The sequence below is a fragment of the Natrix helvetica genome, assembly GCF_964273705.1.
Source record: "Natrix helvetica genome assembly, chromosome: 16".
Taxonomy (NCBI): domain Eukaryota; kingdom Metazoa; phylum Chordata; class Lepidosauria; order Squamata; family Natricidae; genus Natrix; species Natrix helvetica.
This window is the reverse complement of record NC_138563.1, coordinates 10470261-10489548: the sequence shown is the minus strand read 5'-3', so window position 1 is coordinate 10489548 and position 19288 is coordinate 10470261. Positions and strand designations below refer to the sequence as shown.

The 19288-nt window shown below is 46.9% G+C and overlaps 1 protein-coding gene across 1 annotated transcript; it reads right to left on the bottom strand.

Moving 5' to 3' along the window:
• Positions 1–3420: 3420 nt before the first annotated feature.
• Positions 3421–17320, bottom strand: LOC309400096 (uncharacterized protein). Its single transcript, XM_081968416.1, has 7 exons — positions 17167–17320; positions 15023–15199; positions 12820–13104; positions 8598–8720; positions 6185–6223; positions 5606–5667; positions 3421–4335 (listed from the first exon to the last, which is right to left on the bottom strand). The coding sequence occupies exons 1-7, from the start codon at positions 17204–17206 to the stop codon at positions 4231–4233; spliced, it is 831 nt and encodes a 276-aa protein (XP_081824542.1). The 5' UTR covers positions 17207–17320; the 3' UTR covers positions 3421–4230.
• Positions 17321–19288: the final 1968 nt, after the last annotated feature.

Below are 19288 nucleotides of genomic sequence, written 5' to 3'. Positions count from 1 at the left end.
ATGTGGGTGCCCCCTCCTCAGGTGTCTCAGCCATGGATCCCAGGCGGGCTTCATTTCCCTCCTGCCCCTTTGATCCATCTCTTCCTCCACCAGTGGAAATTTTCCTGGCACTTCCTACTCAGATCTCCTCTGTTCCTAATCAAGGGAACCAACGCAGTTCAGGAGTTGTTCCCCCCCACCCCCGGTGGGGTTTCCACAGTAGGCTGACTAAGCTGCATTTAGCCCCTGAAAGACGGGTGTCACAAGTGTAGGAATACAGGACAAGACACATCACGAGGTACAACGCATGTTTTGATGTTTGTGTTGTAGCCTTCCAGTGGAGCTGGCTGCAGACTCGGACAATGAGGAGGGTGGGGAAGAACTTGGGCTACTTCTGGAGTCTGGGGAAGGCTCCGATGGATGCTCTGCATCGGACACACAGCTAGAGCCAGGGCCATCCGACATTTCCCAGCCACTGGAGTGGCAGCTGCCTTTGGAGGCTGAGATGAGTGAGGAGGAAGAACAGCTGGGGCCTGTTCCAGATGCACATATGCTCAGAACAGTTAGGAGAGGTGAACAACGGAGGACAAGGCGTCAACTCTGGAAGCAAAGCACACGTGGACGCTGAACGGCCCCTCCCTGGCTGGGGAATAAATGGAAGGAAAGGGGAGTGGTGGTCGTAGGAGACAACAGTTCGTATTTCTGGAGATTTTGCTCCTTGTGTTTTGTGCAGGAAAGACTGCCTTGCAAGAACTTAATCTGCAGCTTTTTGGCTGGGAGCTCACGGCCTGGCAATGATCGCAAGGAAATGATTAGGCCTGCTGCCACAGTTAACTCCTTGCCTGGACTTTCGGTGGTGAATGCAATTAATTCACAAGAGGTATTTTTCCCATTTGGCTTCTCCAGAGAAAGAAGAAGAGATGGCACCCTTTTCTCCATAAGGAAGGAAACTCCATAAGTTTCTGGAAGCCAGAGGTTAGGTGGGGGAAACCTATTTCTTCCTCCCCACTTTGTAATGGTTGAAATATTATAGTTCATGTCATAATAGTTGCAAACCTACATTCTCCATTTTGCTTCTTTCCCTATTTCAAGATTATTCATTTCATTTTGTAGCTGCTCTCTTGCTTGAGTCTGACTCATCCAGACCCTTGGCAATCTTTAGGGTTTTCACTGTGACTTCCATTCAAACCAGGATAGGCGTAGATGACTGGATATCACCTACAGACTGATGAAACCTCACCCATAATTGGTGGGTGATTATTACTCACTGTTTCACACAAATGTTTGACATCAAAGTGGAGTGGAACAAGACCTCAGAGACCTTAATAGCAACTTACTTGACCTCCCACTCAAAGAGCAGAAACATTATAATATGTTGCGTCCAACTTGGAACATGCAGTATAGAATAATAGGGTTAGAAGGGACCTTGAAGGTCTTCTAGTCCAGCCCCCTGCTCAAGGCGATTTTGGACAAAGGGCCGCCCAATTTCTTCCTGAAAACCAGTAATGGAGCACCCACAACCTCTGAAGGCAAGCAGATCCATTGATTAATTTGCACCAATTAGGAAATTCTAGTTCTAAAATTGGATCTCTCTTTGATAATTTTCCATCCATGGCTTCTTGTTCTGCCTTCAGGTGCTTTGGAGAATACGTTGACCCCCTCCTCTTTGTGATAGCCCCTCAAATATTGGGAGTATTATGTCACTCCTAGTCCTTCTCTTTGTCATGCTAGATATTCCTGGCTGGTTCCCTCAATTGTTTATAGATTTTACAGATTAACAGAGTTGGAAGGGACCTTGTAGGTCATCTAATCCAACCTCCCCCCCCATACCCAAGCAGGAGACCCAACACCATTTCTGACAGATGGCAGTTGAATCTCTTCTTGAAAGCTTCCAGGGATGAAGCTCCCACGACTTCCAAAGGCAACTTCTGTTCCATGGGTGGATTGTTCTCCCTGTCAGGAAATCCCTCCTTATTTCCAGGTTGAATCTCTCCTTGGTTAGTTATCATCCATTCTTCCTTGTGTGGCCTTCAAAGATGCCTTGGAGAATAGTTTGACCCCTTTCCTCCTCTCTGTGGCAGCCCCTCAAATATTGGAAGATGCTCTCTTGTCTCCCCTGGTCCTTCTCTTCCCTAGACTAGCCAGGCCCAGTTCCTGCAACTCTTCATCGTAGGTTTTAGCCTCTGAATCCTCCTGGTTCCTCTTCTCTGCACTATTTCTAGTGCCTCAATGTTTTTTTTACAGTGTGGTGACCAAAACTAGATCAGTACTCTAGGTGTGGTCTTACTAAGGCTTTAAAGATGTTTCACTTCTCATTCAAGAAACGTCTTCGCTTGGGCTTCGTGTGTCAAAAATGTGCAAAATGACATGTCATGGGGAAGTCATGGTTTCAGCAGATGATGTGACTCATGCATGGAGACTGGACGAGGTTATTGGCCTCCCTAGTCTCACGGTTGATCAGATGCACCTTGCAAGCTAATAAGCTAATAAGCTATTAATAATAATAATAATAATAATAATAATAATAATATGGTGCCAAGTGCCCCGAGGACCATGGGTATCACTGTGACATGCTTCATCCATAATCGCATAATATTTCGTGATTATTTTCCAGTTCTTTTTTCTTCGACTCTGGCGTCTACTGGTAGAGTAGTATCAATAAACTGTATGCTTTGGATTATGATGTGGTTAATCTTTGGTGAGATTCACAGCCTTTGGGGCTGGTTGATAGCTCAACAGCTCGAGTCCTAACCAAGGACCTAGGAACTGTTAAGGTAACGTCGGAGGATATAAGCTGTCCCAAGTAGGGTGTTTTTTTGGTAGAATCAGAATGTTCAAGTCCAATAAATTTAGAATTTCCAAATAATGAGGTAGCCCTTTAGGTATTTCTCCAAGGGCTCCAATTACAATTGGGACAACACACAATTTCTTTTTCTCACTGCCAGGAAATTTCTCTTCAATTCTAAGTTGCTTCTCTCCTTAATTAGTTTCCACTCATTGCTTCTTGTTCTACCCTCAGGTGCCTTGGAGAATAGCTTGACTCTCCTTTGTTGCAACCCCTGAGATATTGGAAGACTGCTATCATGTCTCCCCTGGTCCTTCTTTTCATTAAACTAGACCTACCCAGTTCCTGCAACCGTTCTTCGTATGTTTTAGCCTCCAGTCCCCTAATCATCTTTGTTGCTCTTCTCTGCACTCTTTCTAGAGTCTCCACATCTTTTCTACATCGTGGCGACCAGAACTGAATGCAGTATTCCAAGTGTGGCCTTACCAAGGCCTTATAAAGTGGTATTAACACTTCCCGTGATCTTGATTCTATCCCTCTGTTGATGCAGCCTAGAACTGTGTTGGCTTTTTTGGCAGCTGCTGCCCACGGTGGCTCATATTTCAATGGTTGCCCACTAGGACTCCAAGACCCCTCTCACAGTTACTGCTATTGAATGGAATTGAATTGAATTTATTGAATTTATAGACCGCCCCTTCTCCCCAAAGGGACTCGGGGCGGTGTACAGACCACAAATAAAACAATATACAAAACTTAAATATTTTTAAATACCCATAAAACCGATTAAATGATAGGCTGTACAATATAGTTAAAAATTAAAACAACCTAAAAAATCTACCCCCAAAAATTTAAAATACAGGCTAGAGGGACACAAAAACTACAGTTAGGCCAGGCCAGCTAAGTTAAACAGGTTGCTATTGAGCAAGGTACCACCTTTATTGTACCTGGGCATTTCGTTTTTCTTGCCTAAATGTAGAACCTTACTTTTCCTTATCTTCTCTTTATATATAATATAACACGTGAAGTAAATATACAAGGCCAAAAGAAGGTTTTCCAACGTGGTAGTAAATACAAGCAAACACAGGCAGAAGGGAGAACAGTTTCAGTTCAGAGCAACAGGCTAGTTTTGAGCTCAGCACAGACTCAGAGCTTTAGTACAGAGCAGTTGAGTTAAGCCACGCCCAGGCTCCTTGCTGTCTCCTTGTTGCTCACACAGCGAATATGGTTTCAGTTTCCAAACAGCCCTCATTGGCTGACCCAGTTGCCATGTCTCTTCATTGGCTGACCTTGTTGCCATGTTTCTGTATGAACTCTCAATACACTGACACAGGGGCGGCCTTCTCCTGTGTGTGTGGGGCATTCCAGGGCTTCTTACCTGGGATAGTCAGCCATCCTTCCCCACCCCACCACCCTTAACGTTCTATAGCACAGGGGAGAAGGCAGTGACCAAGATTTGGAAGCAAAAATCACGCTTGAGTTGGAAGTTGCTTCGGTGTATCGGAGGCCTTTTCCTGCTTGCTGACGGCTGCTTCTGCGATGGACGTGTTGTCCGGAGGGAGAGGTTTAATGCCCTGCAAGGAACAACAAAACCCCTTTTCATCTGTCCACATTCACATCTGCAGCTCTAACGCAGGGATTTCTCAACCGTGGCCCACTTTAAGACTTGTGGACTTCAATTCCCAGAATTTCCCAGGCAGCCGGCTGCCTGGGAAATTCTGGGAATTGAAGTCCACAAGTTTTGAAATGGCCATTTTGGAAAAGCCCTGAAACTTCAAACAGCTGTTGATAGCCTTTTGGAGCAAAAGAGTTGAATGATAGCAGTGCAAATTTGAAGTCAAAAGCCAAAGTTTTATCCACTCTCCTCTCCAAAGGCTGCCAAAATGGCAAAAGGAAGACAGAATTTGCTGCTGCTAATATCTCTGCAGCTTCTGGCTCCTGGGGGCAGCAGCCACCCTGTCAAAGGTGGGCAGTTGGGAGACCCCTGCCCATCCCTCCTGCAACTCACCATTTCTGCACTGAAGATGAGCCATCCTTATAAGTAGTCCTCAACATACGACCATAATGGAGGCTGCCCCCAAATGGGTTGCTCACGGGACCAATCTGGTTTCAAAACTTTTGTAGTGGTCGTTAAGCAAACACAGTGCTCGTTAACAAAACCAGTGGTTGGCTACATGAGGATGATTCAGCAATACAGGTAGTGAGGATTAATAGCTGCCAGCTGATATAAGGTTGTAAGCTGTAAACTGTAAGCTGATGCAATGAGGATGATTCAGCAATACAGGTATCACCTCTTTAAGACTCTGGTGGGGTCCACACAAGCCATTTACTCCTTTAAGAGGTGTTTATATATAGGTGTCCATTAGAGGGCGTCTCTCTCTCGTCATGTATCTTATTTCTCTCCTTGTGTTCGTAGCTGAATGGTAAGGGATTTTTCTACCAATGTATATGTCTGTATCAGAGGTGGGTTGCTCCCGGTTTGGCCGAACCGGTAGTGGCGATGGTGGGAGGCTCCGCCCACCTGCCCAGACAGTTCTGCGCATGCGCAAAGCATTGCACATGAGCGCAAGCACAAGCGAACCGGCAGCAAACTGGTTAGTAACCCACCACTGGTCTGTATATATTTGTATATAAACCACTATTAATTGTCTGAAGGCTTTGTGTGCTGTGTGTTGTGTTTTGCTCCTGGGTTTATCTCATAATAATAGTCACACTGCCAAAACCCTGACAGAATGCTTGTTAAGCAACATGTTGTAAGTTGAGGACTCTATTTCTTGGGCAATGCAGGCAAAGTTGGAAAATGAAACAGGGCTCCCATCCCCCCATACAGCGTAACTGGATTACCTCAGGAAGGAAGCTGACCTCTGCCGTCTGTTCCACTGAAGGACCCACCTGATCGTCGGAGTCTGAAATGAGAATTGAGCCCTGTTCATTCTCAGGATGGAGAATGGGTGCTCCATCTAAAGAGACCTATTAGAACTACAACATCTAGCATCCCCCTCCCATTGCATGTGCTAACAGGCTGATGGGAGTAGAAAGTAAGCAAGGTTGCGTCTCCCATGCTCTGATTTACAATCCTGATATCGGAGGTGACCAGGGAGGGAGGGATCAAGCAAATCCCCAATCTCAAATCCCTTCGTGCTCACAAGAGATCTAAGTCTGACCCACCTTGAGTTCCTCTGACTTATCTGCCGCCAATTTGCTTTGACTGTTAGTTGGCCAGATTCTTGCAATAAACCTATATATTCATTTGAACTGCCTGGACTTCTTGATTTATGGTGCCCTCATTGTTGCTACATAAAAGTACAAACAAACTCCTAATTTGCAGCACCCCAGAGCAGTTTCCCATCTTGGCACCCAAGAAATGCAAACGTGGCCCAGCCACGGCTCTTGTTGAGGGCTGTGGCTATGAAGATGACGTACCTGAAGACTCATTGATGGACTCCATGCTGCTGTGGATTTCTGATGGATGGGAAAGAAAAGAGAGATGAATTCTTTGGAGGCTCTGCTGCGTGCATGCATGCTGGGCTGCTGCAGGCATTATTCGGGGCACCCCCACCCCCCCTGCCCATCATCTTGCCCATGGCCAGGACTGGTGGTTAATTCGTTGGCTCGTCCTGCCACCTTGGATTGGGATATGAGGCTGTGAAACTTCAACCAATGTCCTGCCTGGAGACCTGAAGCCATGGAGGATTGATCTGCCTGCAAGAAAACTTTGACCAATCCACTGTCTCTTCAGTGGTAGTCCAAGGAGTCCTCACTTAATCACCCACACTGAGACTAGCCACTTCGTCATTAAGTGAAACAGTTGACAAGTGAAACCACAATTGCGCTTACAATCTGACTTCAGCTTTTCTTGGCTTCACAGCCTGCAAAAGTTGTCCGTGTGACAACTGGTGGCAAAAGTTATTTTTTTCCGGTCGCTGTTGTAACTGTGATGGTCACTGTACGGGGCAGTCACTAAACTAGGACTATCTGTAGTAATCTGGCAGGAGGCCCCAAGTAGCTCATAAAAGGGACTGAGACATTACCTGTTGGCCACCTGCCTTGGGAATGTCCATTCTCAAGCATTTCATCAGTCCTGTAAAATCTCCAGAATTTGTTTAGGAAGGAAACACTGGAGAGGTTGCATTCACACAATCTGCTTGCTGAATAGTCTGATGGTCAAATCTACCCTGTCGTTTCTTAGCCATACAGAATCCAGAAGGGACCCTGGAGGTCTTCTAGTCCAACCCCCTTGCTCAAGCAGGAGACCCTTACAGAAAAACAGAGTTGGAAGGGATCTTGGAGGTCTTCTAATCCAACCCCCTTTGCTCAAGCAGGAGATCCTTACAGAATAACAGAGTTGGAAGGGACCCTGGAGGTCTTCTAGTCCAGCCCCCTTTGCTCAAGCAGGAGACCCTTACAGAATAACAGAGTTGGAAGGGACCTTGGAGGTCTTCTAGTCCAGCCCCCTTGGTCAAGCAGGAGACCTTTTGCCATTTCGGACCAAGGGCTGTCCAGTCTCTTCTGGAAGACTCCCAGTGATGGAGACCCCCACAACCTCTGGAGGGAGGGAAGCCGTTCGACTGGTTGATTGCTCTCATGGTCAGGAAATTTGTAATTCTAGGTTGGATCTCTCCTTATATCCACATGCACCCTTCTGCACTAATTGGGAGGGGAGGGGGGCTTGCCTTGCTATTGAGGGGGCTTTCCTTGACCAAGGACATCTGTGGCCCGAGAGCATCCTTTCCTCTAAGGCAACCTGCCTCAAATTTGGGAAAGGTGAGCAGTTGCAGGTAATTTTTGTCCTGGCATTGTCCGGGCATACCTTGAGTGGTGGGGTGGCCTAGCGGTGGAGCTCTCCCCTCACAATCAGGAGGCTGTGAGTTTGACCCTAGGTAGAGGCAGATATTTCTCTCTCTGGGCACAATAAGAATATATCGGCTGAACAAAACTCCGCATTGGCGACAGGGAAGGGCATCCGGCCAGTAAATTCTCAGCTCCATTCAGTGGCCCGGACTGCACCCCGCAAGAGATTATAGGGTCGTGAAAAGATGATGATGATGATGATTGTCGGGCATACCTTGTTCTAAATTTCTGGCCCAAAGACCCCTCCGCACTGAAGGAGTTTGCACGATTGCCTGCCATCAAAATAGCCATAACATAATAACAGAATTGGAAGGGTCTTTTGAGGTCTTCTAGTCCAACCCTCTGCTCGAGCACAACACCCTATACCAGGGGTGTCCAAACTTGGGAACTTTAAGACTTGTGGACTTCAATTCCCAGAATTCCCCAGCCGGCTGGCTGGGGAATTCTGGGAGTTGAAGTCCACAAGTCTTAAAGTTCCCAAGTTTGGACACCCCTGCCCTATACCAATCTCAGGCAAGTGACTGTCCAGTCTTTTCTTAAAAGCCTGCAGTGATGGAGCTCCCACAACTTACAATACAATACAATACAATAGTAGAGTTGGAAGGGACCTTGGAGGCCTTCTAGTCCAACCCCCTGCCTAGGCAGGAAACCCTATACCGTTTCAGACTTCTGGAGGCAAGTTGTCCCACTGGCTTCAGTTTTAATTTCTCAGGGAATTTCTCCTTAGTTCTAAGGTTGCTTCACTCCTTGATTAGTTTCCATCCTTCTTGTCTTGCCTTCTGGTGCTTTGGAGAATAGTGTGACCCCCCCCCCCTTCTTTGTGGCATCCCCTCAAATACTGGAAGGTTGCTCTCATGGCACCCCTAGTCCTTTTTTTCATTAGACTAGACACCCCCAACTCCTATGACCCCTCTTCCTGTGTTTTAACAAACCGTTTTGCAAACAAGCATTCCTGCTAAAAAAAAAAGAGACAGTGACGTCTCACCTCTTCCTCTTTTTCGTCTGTACATTAAGAAGAGGACCAGCAAGATCACAAGAACGATCACAAGTGGGGCGATATATTTAGCATAAAACGATGCTGAGTGATATTTGCTGGTGATTGGAGGATCTGTAGGAACACATAATGAAAGGAAAGTCAATTAGATCCTTCCCCAAACCCTGTTTTTTTTCTAGCAAAATTGCAGAGTGGTTTAAGCATTTTTATGAAGTCAACTGCCCCCCCCCCAAAAAAAAACGACCCACCAGGCTAGCAACCCCAACTCAAATGGTGGGCACCAGTTTGAGGAAACCCAGAGTAAGGATTTAACTCTCATCATCCCCAATCGGTGCACCCAATGGGAGGAGTTGCCACCCCAAAATATGTAACTCTGGCATGGTGCATTTCATCATAGAATAATAGGTTGGACGGTCTTTGGAGAGCATCTAGTCTAACCCAGATGCCTGCCTAGAATAGAGAGTCGCTCCCACAGTAGGCAAGGATGCTCTTGAGGTTCATCCTTGGTGGCCCTCTGCAACACCCTGGCCGTTGTCTTCACAACATCCCGAGAGTACAAAAGCCAGAGGAACAAGCTGCCACTGGAAGGGGTGAGATTTTTCACCAAGGCTGAATGGTCACCGGTCACAAAGTCCTTGTCAGTTCTGCATTAGGCAGAAGTTGGACTGATAGAGAAGAACACTTTGTAGCTCACGGTTGAAGTGAAGGGCCCTTGGTGCTTTCTGAACTTGGTTGTTTTCTTGCAGAAGTTTCATTACCCAAGTAGGTAACAGCATCAGTGCCAAAAGGAGGTGGGATTTGTGGACAGGGTGAGGCAGGTGGTGGTGGGGAGATGATGAGGAGGACGAGGAAGAGGAGGAGGAGGACTGTGGGGCCTTTGGTGCTCTCTGAACTTGGCTGTTTCCTGCAGAAGTTTCATTACCCAAACGAGGTGAAAACCATCAATGTATGTTGGACTAGAACAGGGGTGTCAAACTCAAGGCCCGGGGGCCGGATCCTGCCCGCAGGGTGTTCAGGTCTGGCCCATGGGGCCTCCCTGGAAGCAGCAAAGGACTGGCCCACGGGGCCTGTGCTAGCGAAATCTGGCAGAGACACCGCAGGGGGCTCTCTTGAGCTCAGTTTTTGCTGGCAGAGGGTTGCAGGAGGCCGTCGTAGCTGAAAACGGAGCTCGGGAGCCCGTTTTTACTGGCTGAGCACTCGGGCCTCCACAGGTGCCCCCCCGACACAAGTGACATTGAACCACGCCCACCTTGGCCATGCCCATCCCGCCCCCCCAAGGTCAAACACAACCCTCGATGAAATCGAGTTTGACACCTCAGTCTAGAGACATTTAAATCCCCTCCAATTCTATGATAGGATTGACAAGCAATTGTACCAACAACATTAACCCAAACTCTACATCTGGAAATTAAAATTACTGTATTTTTCAGAGTATATGACGCACCTTCCCCCCCCCAAAAAAGAGGGTGAAAATCTGGGTGTGTCTTATACACTGAATACAGCATTTTTGGCCTCCTGAACCCCCCCTCTTCACCAAAATGGACGTGCAGAGGGTTTGGGAGGCCTGCAAAATGCTCCTGGGAGCTGGGGAGGGCAGAAATGAGCGAAAAAAGGGACGTTTTTGCTCATTCCCCCCCCCTCAGCCCCCAGGAGCACTCTACAAGCCCCCCAAAGCTCCGCATGTCCCCCCTTTTTTGCAAAAAACGAGGCATGCAGAGTGCAAAAACTTTTTTAAAAAAATTACCTATTCAAAATCATGGTGCATCTTATACTCCGGTGCATCTTATAGTCCGGAAAATACAGTAATGTATCATCAACATTAACGCAAACTCTACAACTGGTTGTCTTAACTGTAGCATTAATCTTTGTTAAATATTCTGTGTTATCTACAAGTTTGACTTCTTGTGTGTGCTCAAACTCTTGACATTCCACTCTACCCCCTGCGGTTATATGTTTTCTGGATATTTTCAGGGTGAGTCTCACCAAATGAATTTTCTTCCTTTCCTCTCTCCCGTGTGATGGGCCCCCAGGATTGCAAGCATCCCTTGCCATAACCCACCGTCCAGTTAGAAAAGGAAGATGCGATGCCTTAAATACCAGGGGCTCTGCATTTCCTGCTTTTGTTAACAAATATTTTAATTAAACAGGAATAGAAAGACAGAGAGACGGTGGGTCTCTGGGGGCTCTCTGAGCTTGGCTGTTTTCTTGCAGATGTTTCATTACCAAATGAGGTAACATTATCAGTTGTGGGGCATGCTCCCTGTTTATATGCAATAGTTTGCCTTGCCAGGGTTGGTGGGATGTGGTGTTTGTCGGTAGTTCCTTGATTAGGCTATTGTTTTCTATTTGATTGTTTGTCTGGTGTTAACCCCTGCTCATCTGGGTGTTGGTTACTGGAGAGGATGTGTTCTGAGTTGACGGTTCCTTCTTAGCTTTTTTATTGTCTTTTTGCCTTGGCGTGTAAATGTGCTTTATCTCTATGTGTCTGTTGATGGCTGATTTATTTGAATGGCAAGCTTCTTGATTGCATTGCGGGCCGCATCAGGATTATCTATGACCTCAGGGGCTGGGGTGGGCATGGCCAGCTTGACATCACTTGTGTTGGGAGCGCCTGTGGCGGCTGCTGATACTCTGCCAGCAAAGATGGGCTCTTAAACTCGGTTTTCAGCCGCAACGGCATCCTGTAGCCTCCTGCCAGCAAAAATGGATCTCAGGTGGCCTGCACGTGCCTCCCTGAGCGCCATTTTTGGCCACAACGGCGTCCATAGCTCTCTTCCAGCAGGCAGGCGGCTGCAGGAGGCTGTCGCGGCTGAAAACGGGGCCTGGGAGGGTCGTGTGCCGCCCTCCCGAGCTCTGTTTTCGCTGACAGAGACACTGCGGGCTGGTCCTTCCCTGTTTCCATCGTGGCCCCGTGGGCTGGATCTGGCCCCTGAGCCATGAGTTTGATACTGCTGTTCTAGGAATTTCCTATCTTGACCTAAGATGTGCACAATTTCCCAACTGAAACTATGGTCTCTTCGCGTGTTTGGAGATTGAGTTTTCCTTGTGTCCTTTGACGGCTCATAGGATGCGCTCTGCTGTCTGTCCCACATAGTGGCTGTTACAGTCCTTTCACTGTAGGTCGTGGGTGATTTTTATTTCTTGGGATATGGGGTCTTTTGATTTACCGTATTTTTCTGAGTATAGAATGCACCTTTTCTCCCCCAAAAGGGGGTGAAAATCTGGGTGTGTCTTATACACTGAATACAGCATAGGTGGCCCCTTGAAACCTTGTCCTCTTTGCAAAAATGGATGTGCATAGCCTTTAGGAGGCTTTCAGAGTGCTCCCAGGGGCTGGGGAGGGCACAAACAAGCAGAAAACGGGCCGTTTTTGCTCATTTTTGCCCCCCAAGCCCCCAGGAGCACTCTACAAGCCTCCCAAAGTTGTGTGCCCCCCTTTTTTTTCAAAAAAATGAGGCATGCAGAGGGTTTGGGAGGCCTGCAGAGCGCAAAAACTTTTTTTTTAAAAAAAGTACCTCTTCAAAATCATGGTGCGTCTTATACTCCAGTGCCTCTTATAGTCCGAAAAATACGGTACTTAAGATGCTTTGGGGAGGCTTTAGTTGGTTTCTGATGGCAGAATTCTTTGAGGACGAACAAGGAGCATCTAAGATCATTTAGCATTTAGCCTCACTTTGGATAGTGAGATGAGCGACGTATACAAGCAATAAATAAATATTTATAAACATCATAATTGTAAATACTGATATAATAAATCTCCGTCTTCTTCTAAATGGATGTTTTTGACTGGCACGGCTACGGCGTGGTGCCATGGTGTGAGTCTGCCCAGACTTTGCCCTCCCAATTTCAAATGTGCCCCTTGGGCATCCCCAAACATTGCTGTCCCCCTGGATGAAGCCCTCTGGTGCCTTAACTACGGACCTCCGCTCCTTCCGTCAGAAACTCAAAACCCACCTGTTTCAGCTAGCCGGCCTGGCCTAATTCCAGCTTTCCCACCTCAGTTTTATTTTTAAATTTTTATGATTGGTTTTATGGTCTAAGTTTTTAATTTTTATAAATTCGTACAGGGGCTATTTAATACTAATTTTAGCTATGTATACTATTGTTTGTATGGTTTTTTAAAATTTATACCTGTACACCGCCCCGAGTCCCTTCAGGGAGAGGGGGGGCGGTCTAGAAATCTAATAAATTAAATTAAATTAATTAACGTCACCTGTATTTGTGCCAGAATCTGCGTTCCGGCAATGCTTCTCCAGTGAAACCACGCTGGAACGTTCACCCGCCTGGCTGCCAATGGTGCAGACATAATCCGGGGGCCCCCGCTGAGGCTTCTGGGTGATATTCAGGGTTTGCGCCGTGGAGAGAACCACGCTGCTGTTGACCTGGAACCAGGTGAAATTCAGGTTGTCGGCTTCCTCTCCGGGCACGGCACAGCGTAGGAGGGCCCGGCAGGTCCCGTTCCCGGCACGGACAGTGATGGTTGGGGCCGTCAGCCTCCCTGGAGGAGCCCAGGAGGGGGGGGGACAGTTAGTACAGGGGTATCGAACATGGGAGGCAGCCCGCGGAATGCTTAAATCTGGCCGTCTTGGAAATAGCAAAGGACTGGCCCTTGGTGCTTCTGTTGGCCAAAACTGGGTGTGCATGGGCCCCTGTGCCCCCTTTTCAGCCTGGATGCCCCCCCCATGCCAAAACAGCCCCCTTGGACTCCATTTTGGCCAGCAGAGTGCTGCAGGAGGCCATCCAGGGCAAAATGGGGCGTGGGGTGGGCCTGTGCGTGGCCCCCCCATGCCCCGTTTTGGCTGGCAGGGTGGCCCCCATTTGAAAACTCTAAACTTTTCTTTGAAAATGTTTCCAAAATCAATCCATTCTAATACATCTTGTGCTCCATGGCACAGGACCTAGCTACCTGCGGGATCGCATCCTACCTCATACATCCCTTCAACCAATTCGCTCTCACAGGGAGGGACTCCTCCGGGTGCCGTCCACTAAGCAATGCCAACGGGCGGCGCCTAGGAGTAGAGTCTTCTCTGTGATGGGCCCAACCCTCTGGAATGACCTCCCCCCGACATCAGAACCACTACCGACCTCCGCTCCTTCTGACAGAAACTCAAGACCCACCTGTTCCAATTAGCTGGCCTGGCCCATTTATAGTCCCATTTTATACCTCCTGGCAAACATTTTACTCTGGGATAGTTTTTTAGGGATAGTTTTTAATGCATTTTTAAATTTGAACTTTAACTACTATTGTACAGCTAGATGTTACCTCCTCCATTTACATCTACATCTATATCTATATTTATATTTATATTTATATTCATGTATATTTATTGTGTTTTTAATATGACTGTACACCGCCCCGAGTCCCTTTTGGGAGAGGGTGCGGTTTATAAATTAAATAAAAGTTAAAGTTAAAGTTAAAGTTTTAAAAAAAATAATAACAAAACTTCCTTTTAACATTCAGCGATTGTATTTTTTCCTTTGCTTGTGATGGGGGGAAAAAAATGGAACATTGATTTTGGTTTTGCGGCTTAGTGGTTTTGTGGTCATAGAAATGGCTAAGTCTATAAAGTCCTCAACTTGCAGCAGTCCATTCAGTGACCCCTGCAAAAAGTGACTTATGACTCTTGTTCACCCTTACGACCGTTGCAGATATACCCCCAGGGTCAAGGGATCACAATTCCAACAACATTTGCCATATTTATGACAGCTGCAGTGATCTGATCCCATTTTGCGACCTTCTGACAGGCAAAGTCCATGGGAAATTCTGAATCACGTGGCAACCATGTTACTAACTTAACAGCTGCAGGGATTCTCTTAACAACGGTGGTAAGAAAGGCCATAAAACGAGGCAAAATTTGCTTAACAACTGTCATCCCACAACATAAATTTTGAATTCAGTTCAGAGGTGGAATTCAGCCAGCTGAGACTGATTCACCTGAATCAGTGGTAGAAATCGCGGGTGAGCTGTCCTATTTAGGCACATTTTTGAGGCCAGGTGCATGCACAGAAGGCTGGGCGTGAAGCGAGTGGGTGGGCGCAGGGCGAACCAGTGGTAACAAAATGCGAAACCCACCGCTGTTTCAGTTGTGGTTGTAAGCTGAAGACTACAGTATTGTGTAAAAATAACAAGTTTGAGGCTGCAATGTTATTATTTTCTAAAGAGTCGGAAATCAATGCCTTTTTCCCTCCTTTTTCTCCTTCCATCCCACACTTTCTCCTCTTCCCCTTTTTCCTCCCCTAGACTTTTCTTTGTATTTTATATTCCGATGAACTAATACAGTTTTAATCCCAGGAAAGAAAGACCTCTGTTATCCTGCATTCTGTCATTCTTTTATTTGGCTAATGTTGGTTCTCCTAAGAAGTGCACAGGGGGTCTGGGGCTTGTATTCTCTCCCTCCCCTCCTTTTGAGGCTTACTGGCTTTGTAGTCGGTGCTGCTTTGCACGGTGAGGAGGGGAGCAGTTGTGCTGACCAGCCACGTTGATCTCCAAGGGACGCTTGTCTCATTTTCCAGCACTGTCTTGTTCCTGCCTTGAAATTCCTGCAGGGTCCTTCTGGAGCCCTCCTTGGAATCATGTTCCACCCCTTGAAAGGCTGGAAAAATAAAAAATAAATAAATGAATATCTCAAGATCTTCAAGGAATAGAGAATACCTCCCCTCTAATTTTGTTAATAATGTTATTTTCCATTGTTTTTCAGAGGTTCCAAAGTTGTAAATGCAATCCGGCTGAAACCTCACACATTCAGATGAACAAAGCATTCTAACACAGGCTGCTATTTAGCCAACATTTAATTAATGATTGTACAGCCAGTCCTGGCTGATAAACCACGTCATCTGTTCCAAACCATGATTTGCCACATGCCCTCAATGTTGTATAATTTTAACAGATGCTGCTCCATCACCCCAGATGTTCTTCACTTCAAGGTAGGGTATTTTTCTCCCAAGCACCACAATTGATAATAAATAAAATAGAATACTGGATTAACTAAAGCAATTGAATAAAACAATTAAATTAAATTATTAACATTAGGGAGAGGACCATTCAGGTGCCAGGCAAAATACCCATAGAAATACTGATGCTCCTACTCCTGTTTATCCCCAGATTTGACTCCTTTTCTGCAACCAGACCTGGCTGGGGCCTGGGGATGGAGGCCTCCAGACTGATGGTGCAATTCCCACACCCAGAGGGAGTGTGACACACAAACAGGCCCACTTCAGGGTTGTGGGGAAAAAAATGCCACCCTACCATTCCGGAGATGGCAGTGCCTGCGTAGTTTGAATGCCCAGCGTTAATCCCCTGTTCCAAGTGGTTTGGAACTCAGTTGCAAACAGAACCTCTGATTCTTATAGCTGATCACGGATAGTCCTCGATTTACGACTGTAATTGAGCCTGGAAATATAGTCGTAAATTATGGCAGTTGTTCATTGAGTGACCCCACTTGATAGCAGCAGCCTTTTCTTTGAGGTGACCATTAAGAAGATACTGCAGTCACTAAGCGGATCATTGTAGCCAATGAGTTTTTTTTGTAAATACCAGTTGCCATTAAAAAAAAACCCATCATAAATTACAGTTTTGTTATTGCAGAACTCTGCCATAAATGGCCATAAATGCCGGCCGTTGCCAAGCACCCAAAATGTGATCATATGGCCATTGGGGGTCTATATGTCCATCATAAGTCCAAAACAGGGCATAAGTGGCTCCTTTATAGCCGTAAGCCGAGGACTACCTCTTAATGAGCTTTCTCACACATTGCAAAGAACTGAAGCAGGGGATTTCCATGCTCTTTCGACCTCTCCAATTCTCTCATCTCTCCAAAATGCCCGAAAGGAGAATTTTGCAGAATCTCTAGAAAGGACAAGCAGCCATGCGTGGCCCTTTCTAGATAACTCGCCAATCTTAGTTATTAAACTGACCCATTTTCAGAGCATTCCGTCCTTTGAACCCTAAACCAACCAAACAAGCTGGATTTGCACACCTGGCTTAGCTGCCCCCCTCCTCCCCCCAAAAGGCCAGAAACCACCTTCATTCTAACCACACTTAACATGGGATGGAAATGCAACTGCTGCCTTTTTCACACAAATGACGCCTGCTACGTGACTTCAGCTCTTACATTCCTTTTTACCTTTCACCAATTTTCTTTTTTTAAAAAAAGCTCTTTTATGAACTGAATCAGCTCATAAAAGAGCTTTTGAATCAAATGGGGAGATTTGGAGGGAAGTGGTTAGTTCAGTTTTTAATGGTTTCTTTTTCGAAGGGCTTCTGAGAAGTATCTTAGACACCTTATGAAGTCTAACCTCAGTTTTTGGAAATGAGTCCTTGTGCTGACACAATCTGTGCTGTTTTGGGGGGTTTTTTTGGTTCTGCTTCTGCTGCTGTCCCCTTCCCCAGGCCCCTTCCTCTCTTGAAGTTCCTCTTGGCCACGGGGAGGGAAGCCGAGAGGGTTCACACGCTCTCCTCCTGCCAACCTCGCCCAACGTGTTTGTCCTGTTCCTTCCAGAGTTTAGGAAACAGAAACGTGGCTCTTCTCCACCCCAAAATCTTTGAGACTCGAGAACTTACCTGCAAGATGGAAGAGGGCTGCGATCCAAAGTGGCCACATGCTCTCTCTGGTTTTTCTTGACTCTGGTGGGACAGAAGGAACAAAGAGAGTTCCTCTTTCAGGCTGGCCTCGCTTCCTCTTCGCAGGAGGAAGTCAAGAAGATCTGAAGAAATCCCAAGGTGATTAAGACGAAGTTGCAGAGGGCATGTCTCTTCTTGCACTTTTGTGTTGGCTCAGGCACCCGTCTGCGTCCAGGCTGAGCTTCCGTCACTGAGCCTGGGAAGTCCTCTTTCAGCTGTCCTGAGGGCCTCCTCACTCCACCCAACTGGCCATCTTTCCAAGGAGGCCACTTAGGTCCTCCCCATCTTCTAAACCAGGGGTCTCCAACCTTTATGACTTTGCACTTCAACTCCCAGAGTTCCTTAGTCAGCCACACTGAGTTGAAGTTGTATTCTGGAAGTTGAAGTCCACAAGTCATAAAGTGGCCGAGGTTGGAGATCCCTGTTCTAAAACCTTCTCATGTTCTAAGCATTGGAAGAAAGAGATGGTGGAAATCCCTTCCCCTGCTAGCAGTTTGCGTTGTGGAGAAGACTGTGGAGCTCCAAAGACCTCCTCCCCCTCCCCCTCCTCCCCCCTGCTCCCTCAAGGGAAGGAGGAACAAGAAAGAGGAAAGCGAACACAGGTGCAAAAACAGCGGAAGGGAAAACTGTGCAGATGGAAGTGTGGCTCTTCACCTTTGGATGGAGGCAGCTAGATAAGAAGAGCTGCTGACCCACTTGGTAAAGTTTGTCAGATACTCAGCTCACACACACCTGCCCCCAAAGGCTTCAAACTGCAGATTTCGACAGCAAGAGCCAAAAATGGACTCCGTGCATCTCAGAGTTAGTTTTTGAAACAAGGTGTAGGAAGAAATATCCATCTGGTTCAGATGGAAAAAGACTGGAAACATGGAAGCTGATTGGAAAGATGGTCCGTTGATGGACAGGACCACATGGTTTGAGGCCCTGGGCAGCTGACCACATGGAGTGGAGAGTGAGGGATATTTATACCGTCTCTTCGGCCCTTGAGCTTCCTGTTCCTGTGCAATAAATGTATTCTATTGGCTGTAATCAGACTCCCATTGGCTGCTAGGAGTTGTCGTCTGAGATACGTTTGGTTGAACCGTGCTGGGCGATGCAATGATGTCCCCAGGTGATTTTGTATAATGCAGTGAGCTCTGCTGCTAGATACTCCTATGATGTCCCGGAGGGTCTTCATCCCATCACCCTGGAGCTGGAGGTCTTTTGTTTTGCAGATCGGCTGGCCCAGTCCTTCTCAATGGGCACCAGGTATCTCCTTGGGGGCAGGGAGCTGAAGCTCTGAGTTTCTGTCTCCCTTAAGATTTCTATTTCTCTTTTAGAGGAAATATTACATTCTGTCTTTTTAATATTTCCTAAAATATCTCATTCTTCTAGGAGGGGCGGGGGCTAACTTTCTACAAAGGTTTTTTTCCAAGATTTACAAGTTTAAAATGGGTGGACTTCAACTCCCAGAATTCCCCAGACAGCATCCCTAGTCCTAACCCCAACCCTTCTCCTCAATCCCACCACAATCCTGCCCCCGGGCCCCATCCCACAGCCACCCCCCCCATCCAATCTATTTACCGATTTCCTGGGAGCTGGAAATCTACACCTCTTCAAGTCCCTAAAGTTGATGCACACTCTCCTAGAGCAGTGGTGGTTAACCTTTTTTCTAAAGGCGTGCCCAAATTGTACGTGCGCCCCCAGACCCAAAATGGAATGCGCCCCACCCACCTGCATATGAGTGCCCCCCCATGCAGGGGGGAGTTTTCGCTCCAGAGGCTTTCCTGAAATGGCCCGTGGCCCAACCAGAAGTTTGGGAAGGGAGCTGAGGCCTGGTGTGCTGGCAAATATGACTCCATGTTCCCAAAGTAGAAGTCCCCAAAGATCTTTGATTTCTTCGGAAACCTCACAGGTTGTTCAGGGTGTTTAGGAACATTTAAAATGGATTTTTTGGTGGACTACACTGGACGAAGAACTGTGTCCGGATGTTAGATGAACCCAAAGATCGAACATGGCAATTTATCCTTTGTTCTTCCTCCCTTAAGCACGACGGAGGACAGGAGGATGGATGATGTCTTCC